Source organism: Periplaneta americana, chromosome 11 (genome assembly GCF_040183065.1).
Source record: "Periplaneta americana isolate PAMFEO1 chromosome 11, P.americana_PAMFEO1_priV1, whole genome shotgun sequence".
Taxonomy (NCBI): domain Eukaryota; kingdom Metazoa; phylum Arthropoda; class Insecta; order Blattodea; family Blattidae; genus Periplaneta; species Periplaneta americana.
In genome coordinates, this window is record NC_091127.1 from 67259687 (window position 1) to 67277524 (window position 17838).

General features: G+C 33.5%; 1 protein-coding gene across 1 annotated transcript in view; it reads right to left on the reverse strand.

Annotated features, from left to right (window-relative positions):
• The window catches only part of frj (membrane bound O-acyltransferase domain containing farjavit), a 32445-nt gene extending 14861 nt beyond the window's left edge, over positions 1-17584 (reverse strand). Inside the window, exons 1-4 of the mRNA XM_069839582.1 lie at positions 17361-17584; positions 13712-13838; positions 10711-10870; positions 3759-3910 (exon numbers count right to left, since the gene is read on the reverse strand). Coding sequence (XP_069695683.1) covers positions 3759-3910; positions 10711-10870; positions 13712-13838; positions 17361-17572 — 651 coding nt within the window. The 5' untranslated portion in view covers positions 17573-17584. The remainder of the gene's footprint in view (positions 1-3758; positions 3911-10710; positions 10871-13711; positions 13839-17360) is intronic.
• Positions 17585-17838: the final 254 nt, after the last annotated feature.

Sequence of the window (17838 nt, forward strand, 5' to 3'; positions counted from 1 at the left end):
TGGGATTGATATCTGTTGCCATTTTCCAAATACATGTGTGGCCAAGTACTCCATTCCTTCCTATACATTGGCCAAGGCCTTAGAGTCAAGAAGCAGCTAACATGGCTGCGTTTTGGATTGCGAGATACAGAGGAAGAAAACATCGCAAGACCTTGAGAGCCCTTGTTGGTGAAGTCCTCATGGCTCCTGTAATACCTAAACACTCAAGTCACTGTATGAAATCCAATAAGGTCCTTGCTTGGGAAATCAAGGTCCAGAACCACCAAATCACTGCTGTGTACATAATCATGGGGCGTAGAACAGCACAATAGCTTCAATAAAGGATTTTCGGCTGTAGCCCCCAAATACAACCAAAAACTCATCTAAAGACCCAAAAGGCAGCAGTAGTCTTTTCTGAACAATATTTCACATGAGTTTCCCAAATCAGCTGGGCATCAAGGATTACTCTTAAATATTTAACTGATTTGTTTAATACCAGGTTCTTACCAAATAAGGAAATGTGTGGTATATTTCCTAGTTTTCTTTTCTTCGTAAATAAAAATCATTTCGGTTTTATTAGAATTGACACTTAATTCCTCCCTCATAATTGATATTATCATGTAATAATTAGATTGACAAATAATGTGTTTAAACAAGTAAGCTGACAGCTGTATTGAGATTACGTAGACGATTTTGCTGACAAGCGAATGCGCAAGGTTAGACAATGCCCTACATATACACATAGAATGTACTGATCCAGCTATTCAGTTTGTTCATTTATTGTCGATATCTGCTAACCTCAATGCAATATTTATTACATGAAATAGTTAAGTAGTATGTAAACGAGGAAATGAAATTTAAATATAAATATGTCTGTTGTAAAAGATAATTGGATGAATATAGCAGCAGGGACGATTTATATACACTTGTTTATTATAGAGTTAAAAAAGATAATTTCAAACTTAGCAAGTAAAGAAGTTTGAATGTTTAAAATAAATGCGATAGGGTGAAAACTTGCACTAAAACCAGAAGTAAGTGTAAGTTAAACCAACATAAATTGAATAGTTATATGATAGAAAATTTGTTATTAAATTGTATATTTATTGTGCATAATCACTATTTGTCATGTATCAATTTTTAATATTAAGTTTATGTACTTTTGAACTATTAATAAATAATACTAATACTAATTCCTCCCTCATGCCCGCTCCCCACTTTTGAAACTCAAAAAGCATGCCGACATGATACTCAAGAGCTAATATAACTAGATTCAGCATAAGTCTTAGTATATAACTCCGATCTATTAAGATTATTTACATATTATAAGGTCGTTTATCACTCGACACCACAGTAAAGGTGATAAGATTCCTCCTTGAGGTCACCCTCTTGTGAAAGACATAGTTAATATGCTGTCATTAAGACAGGCTTTAACAATTCGCTAGAGAGTCAAGTTCTTATACACCTATTTCAAGTGTTTAATGAATGTACCCACAAATTTAGTGGTCCCACTGATGCTTAGTTCGTATTTGTTTCTTGTTTTTACTTTTACCGCAATAATTAACAATAGGTCCCTATTAGAAATAACAACCAAATTTCTTGGCTTAAAAATCGATAATGTGTTAAATTGGAAAAATCATATTAAAGAAATTACCCTCAAACTAAATTCAGCATGTTTTGCTATTAGATTCATGCAAAATATAATAAACATCAATATCTTAAAAACAATATACTTGGGATACTTCCACTCGGTAATGAGTTTTGGAATAATATTCTGGGGAAGTTCCAGAGATAGTAACAGTATATTCCTACTACAAAGAAGGGTAATTAGAATAACATTAGGTGCCAAATCTAGGGAATTGTGTAGGACTATTTAAAAAAAACTACAAATAAAGCCCATGGCTTGTCAGTATATTTTTTCATTAATGACCTTCCTCGTATGTAGTCGTGAAAACTTTGTAACTAATTCAATAGTTCACAGCATAAATACGCGTCAAAAAAATGACTTCCATACTCCATCGGCAAGTCTATTGTGCTATCAGAAAGGAATGCGTTATATGGCAGTAAAAATTTTTAATAGCCTCCCTATCAATATAAAAAAATGGAACTCAGAACATAAGATTATTTAGGGCCAAATTATAGAAGTACCTAATTTCTCAGGCCTTCTATTCTGTAGTGAATTCATGACATTCAACAACACTTCATAAAATTGATACTAAAACTTTGTGTTGTACTAGTAGACTATATTGTAAACCTCTTCTGTATATATTTCAACTAGACTGTGACTGTAAATTAAGACTTTATAGTAGTATTAAGTTTTTTGACTTGTATCATGTTCTAGCTGTGAAGCAATGTATCAATACCATGGAATCACAGTCTAGTATATACAGTCGCAAAGCTCAATACGTAGTAAATATGCAAACATTAGATAGTTGCTCACCACTAGGATTGCTAATATCACCTCATTACAGGCAATGCAAAATAGTACCGTCACAGTCTATTGTTTCTAGCACCCTCAAAACTCAAGCTTCGTGACTGTATATAGTAGACTGTGATGGAATGTTAACAAATACAATACAATACAATAAAATACTATGAAGGAGTAAATTGAAATTGTGCTTGTATTGAGCTGATGCACCACTTTAAGAATAGGATAGATGTTAGATTATATCTCTGAGTTTCAATTGGCGTATCTTGTTTTAAAAAATTCAATGAATTGATTTTTAAAAATGCACACAGACACAGTCTCATGAATTATGCTAGAGGTTTTCTGATATAACTGAAAAACAAAGATTTTATTTTTCATGCATAAAATTCTTGAGTAACAAACAAATGAATGGTGGCTTTCCAATTATTTCAACGAAACCCTTCGGGCAGCATCCTGGACAATAAATTAATTTTCAAAAGAATCTTATACAACAACGACATCTCCACCCTGAAAAGTTTTACATACCCACACGCACATACATATCAGATACGGAAGTAATCAATTTTTGTAAAAGTTTAATTATCATGTCATTCATATAGATATTTATCATTTATCACATTCTCTTATGTTTTACATAAGAAACATAATCGTGAAAAAAAAAATCGTTACAGCAAATTTCGAATAAATTTCCACTTTATGATTTTTTTTTAACAAAGACCCAAAAATTATTAAGTATGAATGACTACCTACATTTATGCGTAGTATCATTTCCGAAAAAATTCACTTACAGTTACTGCCTACGAACATAGTCTGTCCAATAGTTTAGATGAAATCCCTGAGGTCATATTACTGAAGATCTTACCGGTACAAGAAAAACTTTTCAGTATCAGAAATACTGAAAATGTGTGTATTGGTGAAAATCTCAAAATAATGCTTTGCAGCATCGAAATAATTTCATTATGCTATATATAGTGAGCACATACAAAAAAAAATATCTCTCTCTCTCCCTCCCTCCCTCTCTCTCCTCCCCCTCTCCCTCCCCCTCTCTCTCTCTCTCTCTCTCTCTGTCATTCGTCCTGTCTTGTCTCTCTTTTCCCCTTCTTTTTAACTATCCCTCGCCTACTCACAACAATTATATATAAGACTGTTTCTACATTATTATCTTCTATCTCACCAGTGTATCTAATTTGTACTCTAAGCCAGTGACATGTCAATAATAATTTAATAAATAATTTTTAAAAAATATATAAAATCTTACATTACTACACCTATGCCAGGCCATATTTTTAAGTTCTCTGAAAAGTATAGCTAGGTACCTTAAAACTAAATATTCATAACATCTAATATTCCTCACCTTGAGTGGAAAGACAGTTGAAGCAATAAGGAAGAGAACTGCAAACATTGGCACATATTTGATTTTCTGAATAGTAGCATCTTTACAAGGAGCAGATGATAAGAAGGGGTAAGTCAACCAATCATGGTAAGTTCTGTATGTGTAATATGGACCTGAAAACAAATTTAAGATTCTGCTTAAGATAATTAATAATTTCGAAATATTTTATGTCGCAATATATGAAAATATATAGGCCTAGAGTATGATAATAATAGTGCCTGTCACAGTTATATTTTTAACTCTCATTTAGAGTAACAGATAAGGCTTTCAGGAACAAAATGTAAATACAAAACTCATTATTGATACCGTACTTAAAAAAACAGCTGGAGTAGTAGGGGCATGTTAAAAGAAGAATGTTAGAAGACAGAATGAGAAAGGAAGTTTTGAAATGGTAGCCATCTGGAAGAATGAAGAGAAGGGCATATGATATGATCATTACACATACTGGAAACCAGAAATGTTCTTATTTTAGGCACATAAAAATCGCGTGATGGTCTGAAATAAGTAAAAAAATTCCAGACTATTTTCAAACAACTTACAAACGTGACATATACAGTATTGCACAGAAGCATTATTTCAAAGCAACCACCTGATGAATTTAGTTAACTTCCCAAATGAGACCAGCAATCTAATGTTATATTTGAAAATCAGAAGATAATCTCCAGGTAGGTGCCAAGGCTATAATATCAAATATAAAACAAAAGTAACGGCCTTGAAAAAAATAAACTTCAGTTGTAAGATAAACCTCCTCCTCCTCCTCCTTCTCCTTCTTCTTCTTCTTGTTCTTCTTCAGCCTCTCACATATTAAATGACCTGTTATGCCTCTCATCAGCATCTAAGTGGTCTTCCCAGTGATCTTTTGCCCTTACGACGATAATTCAGAAGTTGAAGGGGTAAACCGAGTCAGTCCAAGATAATGGTAAAAAAAAATAAATAATATTAGTACGGTACAGATAAGCTTTAACTAAATAGATTTTAATATTGCTTAGTAGCAGTAGCAGCAGTAGGAGTAGGAGTAGGAGTAGGAGTAGGAGTAGTAGCAGCAGCAGCAGCAGCAGCAGCAGCAGCAGTACTCCTGGTCACAAGGCATAGGGCCTTGATGAAAGCATGCCATCATACTCTATTGTTCACCAACGCTTTAATTTCATTCCAGCTTTTCCCTGCCTTATGTAATGATAAAACACATATGTTAAGTCAATAATACAGTGTTCATTGATTTGATAAAATACATTAAAGGTGATATGTTTCAATTGTATGAACACTATAGCGGTTTCAGAATAAGAAGGCATATGGCCTAAGCCAATTGAGTGCTAGCAATAGTTCGACATTGTCACACAGTGCACGGTGCACGAGACGTGGAAGACAGAGACAACAGATAAGGACAGAACATATCAGTTGCAGCCCTCTCGCTGAGCGAGCGGGTAGAGACCTGTTTCTTCATTGTGTGTAATGTTTAAATATAATTACTCTTACTGAAGTAATTCTCATCTCAATTTTTATTACTTCTTCGCTTCATAGATCAGTAGCTCTTGGAGTCACTGACTTGCGAAATAAAGTGACAGATATGTAGAAATTTCCTTCGCTAATGTCTGAGAAAGAATGTTTTAATTCTTACTCAGACTTCCTTGTACAGCAAAGCTGAATTTATTATTGTTTATTTCTCCAGAGGAAAGATAAGGTACAGTTTGTTTGTAGGGGCAGCCTAAGAATCTAGCGATAACAAAACGAAAACATATCTGTAGATACGTAATTTAGTATTGAAGTTGGAAAGTATTTTATTTTTCCTCCATTAAATGAAGCCTATATAATTTAATTTAATTTTCTAGCTTATACATACCTAGGGGTCCAGGGTTCTACATTCTGGTTACGAATCTGGCTATAATGCAACGTAATCATAATGTGTGTTCGTATATAATTCAGTACTCATACTGGAACTGTAGATTATTTTATTTTTCTCTGATAAACTAAGTCTATCTAATTTTATTTTATCATATAATTTTTACATGTCTAGAGGTCCAGTGTTTCATATTCTGGCTAAGAATCCGGCTATAAGAATATAAGCATATCTGTTCATATGTAGGCCTAATTCAGTACTCATATTGAAAATGAAGATTACTTTCTTTTACTTTATTAAATCAAGCCTATCTAATTTAATTTAATCCTCAAGCTTATACCTACCTAGAAGTCAAGGATGCTATGTTCTATCACTCTGGCCTGTGGCAATATAAACCTACAAGTGAAGGTAGTTGTACAGAAGCGAATATGAAAACCGTAATCCAATAATATCGTTAATATATTGAAGATAAAATTGTATATTAGAAAAAATCGTATAAAGTGTAATATATATTATAACGAAAGGTTTTTAAAATAGAAATTGAGTTTTGGAATTATAAAATCTCCTTGTTCCTAGCATGCCTGTATTTATTTTAAAAGTGAAATGTAGTTAATGTGCTTCATTTTATAAAGTTTTCTAATGCTCTTAAGGAAGAATGTTGTTAATGCTCTTCGTATAATGCATGGAAAAAGAGGCAGGAGTGTTTATGTTTACAATATCATCCAAATATCTCATATGTTTATGCAATATTTCGTCTTATACCATGTATAATATTCCAATGAAAAGTGAAAATCGTACCTATGATTGTTCTCAGCTTTCTTCTTCTTTCCACGTTCTATTATAATGGAACTGCTAACACATACTACTAATGTATTTAAAATATCGTACGATGAAGTAATACACGGTTCTAAAAATTGTACAAATAATTAACACGTTTGTTTTGCGTTATTTTCCAGGAGAGGTAAATTCAAGTAAGTTATACCACCTATTTTAATTGTCTCTTTGTTCTATCCGAGAATATGAGATAACATATGCACTTCTAAACCACATGTCTCTGCAGTCAAGATTCTTTGTTCGTGAAGAACTGACACACACTGAATCATAAGTTAGTCCTTTAAAAAAATTATATAGAAAAATACCATACTCCTCGCTTATGAGTGTTGGATTATCCTTTTGCGTATAACAGATGAAACAACAGAGCCAATTGCAATCCCTTCAAGAGATATTGTTACGGTACAGGTAAGTTACACATCACACAAGAGAAAACAGTCCACATCTGAATTTGAAAATAAACAGATTCTATCTTCGTTTACAGAGACGGAATTCAGAGCAAAATATGTTCTATGCTGTAGGTTGGATATCTCTGTTTAGTCTTAGAGCGATAACACGCGAACCAGTTGACATACAATTGCCATTCTTGTACTGTTGGATTCAGAATTCGGAGCTCTATCGAATGGCATAGCTTAAAATTCATTCCTAGCCATAAGTATTGTGCGCGCAAGAAAGAAACTAATACGCGACGCTTCAGTGAGACTTGGCGACGATTTAACTAGGCAACACCGTTTCACTGTCAATGGCTAGTCGACATAGACCAGCCTGAACTAGCTCCGCCTTATATGCCTTCTTATTCTGAAAGCGCTTTAATAAGTACAATAAGATTATTGAAGATGTTAGTCAGACATGTTTCGGAGATGCTTCTCCATCTTCAGTGACAAATTACAACGAATGCAAAACGAAAACAATTATAATTAATATCTTGTTTAGTTATATTACAAAAATTAAAAAGTGACAAATGGAAAAATTGAAGATATCTTAAATTGTGATACTTTGTAAACGTCTTTCATTGACTAGAAAAGTTAAAAATATAAAATATAATTGATTTCTAAATAAGCAATAGTGTTATATCTTCTATATATGCATATGATAATTGAAAATAATATGAGAAACTATAATAATGTATAATGAAATTGAATAAAAGTTGTTGTTTTCTAATGCCAGGCATTTGACAATAAAGTCATTTGACCTCTTGCACTCAATATTTTTCAAAGATATTATCATGACTAGCCACTGAAGCACAGACTTTGAGGTGCTCCGAATCCATTTCCCAATCTGAGTTGCACAATGGAGTTAGGGGACTGATATATTCCAATTCTATGCAGGTGTTAACACAGAACATATTTAACTTTTTATCAGAAAAATATACATAGGCCTACATCATAGGGTTTTAACTTTTTAATTTTTAAATGGCAAATCTATTTTCATACTTTTATTCAATTTCATTATACATTATTATAGTTTCTCATATTATTTTCAATTATCATATGCATATATAGAAGATATAATACTATTGCTTATTTAGAAATCAATTATATTTTATATTTTTAACTTTTCTAGTCAATGGAAGATATTTACAAAGTATCACAATTTAAGATATTTTCTATTTTTTCATTTGTCACTTTTTTAATTTTTGTAATATAACTAAACAAGATATTAATTATAATTATTTTCGTTTTGCAGTCGTTGTAATTTGTCACTGAAGATGGAGAAGCATCTCCGAAACATGTCTGACTAACATCTTCAATAATCTTATTGTACTTATTAGTGTTCATACAACTGAATCATATCACCTTTAATGTATTTTTTCCCTGCCTGTTTAGCCTCATCTTTAATTGTGTTGCTCCATGTTATTTTAGGTCTTCCTCTTCGTCTGTTCAGTCCTTGGGGGTTCCAATCCAGAGCCATTTTAGTGATGTTACCATTTTCTCTCCTTAGTACATGCCTAATCCACTTTCATTTTCTGAATTTGATTTCTTTGCTGATTTCGTGCTGATCTGCTCTTCTCCAGAGTTCCTTATTAGTTATAATCTCTGGCCACCAAATACCCATGATGTTCCTCAAGCAATGATTTACAAAGACTTGCAATTTCTTTCCAATTTGTTTCATTGCCTTCCAAGTTTCGCACCCGTACAGTAAAATCGACTTTACATTTGAGTTAAATAATCTTAATTTAAGTTTTAAGGAGATTTTCTTCGACCTCCAAATCGATTTCAATTGAATAAAGGCATTTCTTGCTTTCTTTATTCTGGCATTTACATCTTCATCTGAACCACCATTCACAGAAATTATACTTCCCAAATATGTAAATTCATTTGTAGCTTCAATTACTTCTCCTTCTAACATATGAGCAGAATCTACTCATTCTCATTTCTTTTGTTTTGCGTTTACTTATTTCCAGACCAGCATTAGCTGCCAAGTTATGCAAATCATGAAGTTTGGCATTTATATCTGAAAATCTGTGGGCTAAGAGGCATACATCATCGGCATATTCTAAACTTTCTAGTCTTGCATTTAAACCCAACCGAATGCCACGACGTCTTCTACTACTTAAATCATTCATTATGTCATCCATAACCAGAATAAACAATAGTGGGGACAAGAGGCAACCTTGTTTAACTCCTATTTCCGTAGTAAATGGTGCAGAGAATTTCCCCATTATGTGAAACATAACAAATACTGTTATTATAACAATCTTTGATAATATTAATGATTTTAGTCGGTAATTCCAATTTTGTTTAATCTTCTCCAGATAAAATCTCTATCCAGCAAATCGAAGGCCTTAACAAAATCGACAAATATCAAGTAGCCTATAATGGGTTACTTCATTCAGAAGATTGCTCCATTATTATTCTCAAAGTATTAATAAGATCAGTGCAAGTTTTATTTGGCCTAAAGCCATACTGTGTCTTTCTCAGTGTTGTTTCCACCCTTTCTCTAATTCTATTCGGAATGACTCTGGTGAAAACTTTGCTTGGAGTGGATAGTAAGTTATTCCGCGCCAATTGTTGCAACTGGTGAGGTCACCTTTCTTTAGGTATTTTAATGATTACTCCTTTACCCCACTCTGTAGGTATCTTTTCTTCTACCCAAATTTTTTATATCTGCTGCTAGGATCACACAAAAAACATTATGGTATATAAATTTATACAAGGAGAAAGAAGGAATAAGTGTGATGAATAAGTGAGGGTAGTGTAGAATTACAAACAATTGAACAATAAAATACTCTAAGCGCCGAATTCATAGTGAACACTTATAAATGAGTGATACTTCTATCAGCACTCAAACTCATTTCATATTCACAGTTGCTCCTCATTCATAAATGAGTGATCGAATCAGTGAGTACACATTCCAATAAATGAACTAGGATGGCCACTTAAAGGTATGGTCAAACTTCGCTACTTTTGCTATGCTGCAGTACAAAAAACTGCGCAACTCTCATACTGCGACGTGTGAACAAGTATCAAAGTTTTATTTCAAACAAGAGGAATTATTTACATCATTTCAGTGTTTATATATTATAGTTAACGCATCTTTTCTACTGTGTATTTATTTCACATATGAGTTAAATGGAAATCATAGACTGTTTATATTAGTGAAGTTAATGGACCCAGCAACACTAATAATACAGTACAGTAGTAATAGTAGAGATACCTAATTGAAATGACTACCAGAGTTAAAAAAATACCAGGTATTAAAAGTAGTACTTTCTGGGTACATGCTAAAGAGTAATACTACTTACTTCGGAGCATTACAATTACTTGTGGCAAGATACATTTCGTCTACAAAAAAGTAAAGTTTTAATAAAGGTAAAGGGAACCCCATGACAGACCAGCCCAGAGGGTGGGCAAGAGGTTAAGGCTTCCATCTTTACAGACAGTCGGCAAATTAATGGCAGTAGGGGTGTCAATCCTATGTGCTGAGTAGACTCCAGGGCCATAATGCGGCTGGAAGGATTAGATCAATGGAAAAATCTGTGACCCCCATCGGGAATCGAACCCGCAATCTTCTGGCTTTGTAGCATTGTGATGCTATCTCGCGCTCCAAAGTTTTAATAAGCGAATTAAATTATTTTATTTTGTTCTATTTTCGTAATGACTGCACCAGTTTTAAAAATTAATTCATGTAGGTGACCTGTGAAATGATGTAATGTTTATTTACAGAAGTTTTCAATTGAAAGCATAATTTATTAAGTAAACAATATGAAATTGTTTAAAAAAAAGGTTATAAAATGAAGCTAATTACCTGTCATAATTCCGATGTAGCAGAATGTGTAATTAAAAATATCAAGGAAACTTGGATGAACTTCTGTTGCTTCAAATTCTGCAACAATCGAACTATCACCCTGTCCATTTTTTCTTGAAGCTGTGGCTGTATTGTGAACTTCAAATGCCAGTCCTACAAGCTGTTTCAAAGGACGAAAACATTAATATAGGCCTAGCTATTGTATGTTATTTATAATACAAAAGTTAAAATACTGTACATACATATTACAATTATTGTCAAAAATTTACCTTCAAATTAAAAATAATTTGTGCTGCACATTCATCAGACCATTTAATGATGAATATTATGGAAAAATAATCACAAAATTTGATAATTAGCCTGCAGAACTTCATGTAATTGCATGTTTTTATTGATTTGGCATATTAAGAAAGTAAAAGTGGATCTTTGCTGATCATGGTTTTTATGTTTGAATGAAGCCAACTTTACTTTGCATAAATGCATATTTTGAGGAGTTTCGCTTTTAAATGCATATATTAACATATTTCCTTGTTTTGCCAGATATATAATCAAATTTCAAAATTTCTCTCTGATAAAAAGAACCTAATTTTCAAGAAATATGAAAATTATGTGAGAAATGAAACAAATAATTATTTTATTACTGTTGAGGACATGAAATTGCTGTAACAATGGATACTTGTCCCTAGTGTATAAAACTGGGTTGTTTTCCACTTCAACATGAGGCTAGCTGCTGCTCTGTGTACAATGTACAGTACATACTAGCCGTGTAAGTGTAATTTTCAGGAACCAAGGCGAAAATACATGCTGCCAAGATGTCATTCAGACTTTTACCACCTTTTACTCTGATTTCATAGAAACAAAACTGACGGTACTGTATTTAAACACCTGCAACAATGAAGTCTCGTGAAGTGTAAATTTTCATTTCAACAAGTTTTACTGCACAATCAAATGAAGAACCAGTACATGATCAATCTGCTTACAAGTTTAACTGCCAATATGCCAAAAGAAAAAAGTAGCAGAAAAGTTTTATTGAAGAAATGGACTTCTGAAGACAAATGTTTTTCTACTGATAGGAAAATCGTCTTCTGTCAATATGGCTTCTTGATACTTATTACTTTAAGTTATTTTAATTTACATCGTATTACAGCCATTCCAGGCAAATTGGGAAATCCAATGAAAAAATGTTTTTTAAAAATATTTGTTTACTATTAGTGTAAGACATGGATAAGGCCCTAAATTTAAACACTCTGTTTTATTTCCAAAAGGAAAATATGTTACAAGTTTTATGGGCATTGAATCTAAGTGGTCTTGTCTAGATAATGAGTACTTTTTCTTTCCCTAAAGTTTTCAGCACTTACTGATAGAGAGATGCCGTTAATCTATGTTTTTCAAGAAGCTATTGTTGAAGAAATATTTTTAGAGTCTGCACTGTTAATTCCAGAGCTCCAGGATCAAGGAATTTTTTACTCTGTACTATATTCTTTCTGCCATTTATGTTAAGTAGATTGAGTTAATAACAATTAGCAATCTTACAGTTCAAGTGAATATTTTGACTTAGAAATGTCACAGTTGTTTTGAAACTGGAAAAAATGAAGGACATTAACTCATCTGTAACATCCGTGACAAAATGTGTGTAACATCCGTGACATGGAAGAAACAGCTATAAAATATTTACCGATTATGTTTTTGTGAACTAATTCAATGCCATGCGATTTGCATAGCTTTCACACGGACACAGTGAGAATCAATCTCTTTTTGCTTGAGGCAGAGACCTGAGTTTTACACTTTTTGTTAATAAGGTGTAAAGTGAGTTCACAAATCTTGTAACATCCGTGACGGAACCTTTTCTTTATTTTCTGCAGTACTAATAAATTTTATTCAAACAACTTTTTTCTGTAAAATGATACTCATCTTCTAAATCGATTCTAATAATAAAAATTGACAAAAGTCATTTCATTTTCAATATATAGGCCTAGAGTTTCAAAATTGTAAAAATTTAACATCCATAATAACTGGAATGGCTGATTATTAATCTCTAAAATGTATTTTTTACTGCATATATTTCAAGTTTAGCACATATTTCAACAGTTTTTACTGTATAGTTGCATGCATATTTTCAGGTTTTTAGTGCATAAAGTTCCGCGGTCTTGTGATGATGAAATCAGAGAAATTACCAATGGGTGCACTGCAGAATAACTTAAGGAAACACACATATTACTCATTCACCAAAATCTTAAAAGAGAAAATACGTAAATAATAAACAAACAAAGCTGAGAATTATGCAGCAAGTGAACTGTGATGGTAAATAAAAGATAAAAAATTTACATTCGTCTAATTACTATGTTACAGAATAGCCTGTTTTCCTTTCTTCATTGGTAAATATGCCATCAGAGAAGACATTCTCGTAGCATTCAGATACAAGTACAAATGATGAATGGAAATCAAGTATTTACAGCTGAAAGCTTATTCTTGGACTTCCAAAATACAAATTTAAGAAATACATTAGGTTATTAGAAGAAATCATATTCATTAATATCTGTGTATATTCAGCAACTGTTACTAACTTGACAAGTACTGTCGTTTATGTACTAAAAAGTCCAACCTTGACTTCTTTTCTTTCAATAATTGAGGCATTGACATGGGAAAGCATACAAGTCACAAAAAATCGAAAATCCGTTTTTTCACGGATAAGATAGTATGAACCCACGCCAGCGGCATGGTAAAGCCAGTATGTCGCTAGCAGAAATGGTTTAGTTTCAGCAGCTCATCAAAGATGGTGTTAGCATTAAGTAACGTCCTTTGTAACAGACCCACAAAGGTTTTTTGCTTGTCCTGTAAAATTTCGTTTTTGTGACTTACATGCTTTCCCATGTCAATGCCTCAATTATGTTACCATGTTTCACAGGAAGAGCAATGGTTATTGCTAGTAAGCAATCTATTGTGCAGGTTATAAATTTCATTGTACTGTATGTAACAAAAATGTATAAAAATAAATGATCACCTTCAATGTCATCATCATTTGTATGAGGTTGGTATGTGCTGGTGGATATGGTATCCCAAAATACTCAGTTGTACGGAAGAAGAACAGGTATGAAAATGTAAAAAAGAAGCTCAGAATATGACATTTTCTGAAAAAATAGAAAATAACATACATTATTTTCTGTAACTGTCTAGGAGAGGACTGCATCACATATTATGTCCTTACTTATTTACAAATGGCTTTTAAGGAACCAAAAGATTCATTGCCACCGTCACATAAGCCCGCCATCGGTCCCTATCCTGTGCAAGATTAATCCACTCTCTATCATCATATCCCATTACATATTATGTCGTTTCTGATAATTTTAATAATTGTATTAAATTTGCATATAACAAAGAAATATCATTTCTCGTTTTCCTATATTCCAAAAATGTGAAAATTCCATGGAACTACTCTGCAGCATATATAAGGATCACCAAATTTATACAGATGGATCTCTAAATCCTAATAATGGGACATCAGGAGCAGGGTATCATATTCCAAAATATCAAGAAAGTTATACCATGTTCATCCTCCTCCAGTCTTGACACTGAATTGCTAGCTATTGATGCTGCTCTTCAGTGTGTTACTCAAATTTCTGAAAAATCTATTTGCATACTTACCAATTCCAAGGGGGCTATATTTAATATAATTAAATGTGTACCAAATCTACACGCACATAGAATTATTCCAATTCAGAAACAACTAAGTAAACCAAGAGAACTCCAAAAGGAAATAACATTTCAATGGATACCTAGTCATTGTGGTATACCTGGAAACGAGAAAGTCGATATAGGCAACATATTTGCAACCAAGACCTCTTCAAGTGATATCTCTATCCAATGCTTTTGCTTCTGTAAAGTCTCATTTTACAAACTTATGGATCAACAATTGGCTCTCTTCTGACAAAGGAAAAATTTTACAGTCTGTACAAAAGAAATCAAATGACCTGGAAATGGACAAAAACTTGCCCAGACATGTTCAAACATTTTTAACAAGAGCCAGTACAGGTCACATTGTCACTCAATTGTACCTACACCGATTTCACATTTCTGATAATCCTACTTGTCTGTGGTGTAATAATCATGATGAAGATCTGGAACACATTCTTCTATACTGTCCATCCATAAACCACAAAAGAAATAAATCAAAATCATCAGTACCAGTTGCAGAAGACACAGCCCTGCAGTGTATATTGACTACACACCACCTCTGGCTACTAGCAACAGGCATCTATAATGAACACCGATCAAAATATCCCTCATTTCTCGTGAAAAACAACTGAATAGACTACAGTGGACTGTAGTGAACTTTATGTTGTCAGCAAACAGCTGGATACATTAAGAAGATTGACTGATATTCCAAAAATTTACTCAGCATAGTAGCTAGATATGTGAATGGGTGGACTGTGGGTTTTCAGATGACTATCTGTACAGCACTAAGCCTTCCAAATCTGCCTGCAGTCCTTAACATCTCCTCCTTCAGATATCGAATTCGAGGCAATGAACTCTAGCCTGAAGAGACTAGCCCTTGGAGCCCAGCCTGCAGAACATAAGCCCTACACAGTTGAATGATCTGTTATTAGGCCTATGTCAAAAGATTCGCTTGTATAACACTGACCATTCTTTCTGCAAATAATGAATTAACAACACAATATTCCTTTACTTTAAGCATAATATAACATATTTCTGTAAATAATCTTATCCATGATTCTTATTATTTTGAAAATAACAGTATTATCACACTAAGCGTGTACAATAACATTTCCATGTGATTAAAAATACTAGTATTTATTCTAGGTCGAAGTACAGGAGGTCGAGGGCTGTGACGAAGTTAAAGTGGGATAGATGAGGGGCTAGATAAGTGCAGAAACGCATTTCACTCCATCAACCATACATACTACCACTAAAGTTGCAGTGAAGGTGAAAGTAGTGTAGCCAATGTTTCTTCCAGTAACAAACACAATTCATAATTTTATGCTGTTTTAATATTAATAAGGCAAAAGTTCTTGGTAATCCATGTGGGCTAAGCTAGTCTATAGTCCTATAAATCAGTGAATAAAACATGTGTTTTCGTAAGAGACATGTTATTTTCCCTGAGAAAAAAAAAAAAAAAAGTACCACTGTACTTCAGAATACAGCATAAGTAGGTACTTATATAGGGCTTACAAAGACTGTACCACTGAAAAATAATGTAAAAAAATATGTTTTTATTGGGTGTACATAAATACTTAAAACATAAATAATTCAAAGTGAATCTTCGATCTGCTAAAGCACATCATACGAGAGGAAAAAATATCTTAAATTTAAATAATTGAAAATAACTCAAAATTGCAGCACACCAATCTATTTTTTTTAATTTTATTTTATTGGTCTATTTTACGACGCTGTATCAACATCTAGGTTATTTAGCGTCTGAATGATATGAAGGTGATAATGCCGGAGAAATGAGTCCAGGGTCGAACACCGAAAGTTACCCAGCATTTGCTCGTATTGGGTTGAGGGAAAACCCTGGAAAAAACCTCAACCAGTCACACCAATCTAAAAAAACACGATGTGACCATTGCACATCTAAACCGCCCAAAATACCTTCATTTCTTATTATAGGCCTAACTGACATGATTTTCTCAGACATTTTCACACGAAATGACCACGTAACCCAGTGGTACAACCATATGTTGCACTATGTGGGAACGCACTTCTTTCTTCGGTCCTGGGTAAATCTGCCTACATATCTTCCAAAAAGCGTACACCTATGCAAAGCATACTAAAAGCCTGAACAAACTAAACCTAACCTGTCACTGATCCTTGACCCTGACCAGCTTTTCTACAGCACGGGACACTGAAACTTCCAACTTGAATTAGTCTAAGTTCTCCGGTGTGGATATCTGTAACAGGTTAAGTCAAGTTAGTTTAGGCTTTTCTTATGCCTTGTATATAAGAATCTGTGACAGGTTAGGTTAAATTAGTTTAGACTTTTGGTATGCCTTGCATATACGAATCTGTGACAGGTTAGGTTACATTAGTTTAGGTTTTTAGTATGCCTTGCATATACGAATGTGACAGGTTAAATTAGGTGGCCAATCTTCAATATCGCCCCACACCACACACGGGACTGTTTGATTTAAGTTTCTCTATGGGTTAGATGGGTTAAATGAGGGAACAGCTAAGTGACATTAAGTCGAAGTAGGCCTATGTGACAAGGTTAGTGGCTTAGTTGAGGGAATTATTTAAGTGATTTGAGTCCGAAGGATTGTGTAGTGTGGAGAGATATCGAAGGCATTTTTATGCCTTGCATATACTAAGTCAAGTGCAATGTCCGTTTCGCATTATTTTACCCATTTTCTAATAAGGGACAACCTTCAGTATACCGTTATCCCAATGCCAATAATTATCTTCAAATACTAAAAAAACCATTTGTCTCTGTCAAATGCGCATCATCATGCTTACGAAAAGGCACTTTTCAAAGCCAATAATTTATTTTGTGTGCACAAGGTTGGAATTTTGTATGATGGGACGGTAATCGTGTTCTGAAGTTGATCCATTCCGGGCAATATCTGTTCCTAGGCCTAATATTCCTATCTGAGTTCAAAAGCTGCATCAAGTAACAACTTTCTAACCTTCATTCTCACCTTTTATCTGTTGAGAGTATAATAAACGCATTTATAACAGTACAAAAAATGGGATGCAAAATGTGTTTCCCTGATACGATGAACACTAGAAGGAATCCTAAACCAGAACTTAGCCATTTTCTACTTTCTTTATCGTGTATTTCTCGGAAGACGTATCCAATTCCAATAGAAAAGAAGAGTAGTAATACATAAACAATATCGTCCCACTCCATGTCTGCACCACGTGATTTCATACAGGTCGGGAGAGTTCATTATCTACATCGTTCAACAAAATATCGATCAACTCAACGGTTTGGTGGCGTGACATGACAATAATTATTACTAACTAGCCGTACCCGTGCGCTCCGCTGCACCTGTTAGAAATAAATATAAAGTAATTACGTAATTAAAATAGGACGTTTGATCCAGGGAACATTTGTGTTTGTTAGAAGGATAAATCGTTTAATATGTTACTTAATTGAAATTGTATTTAAATAAT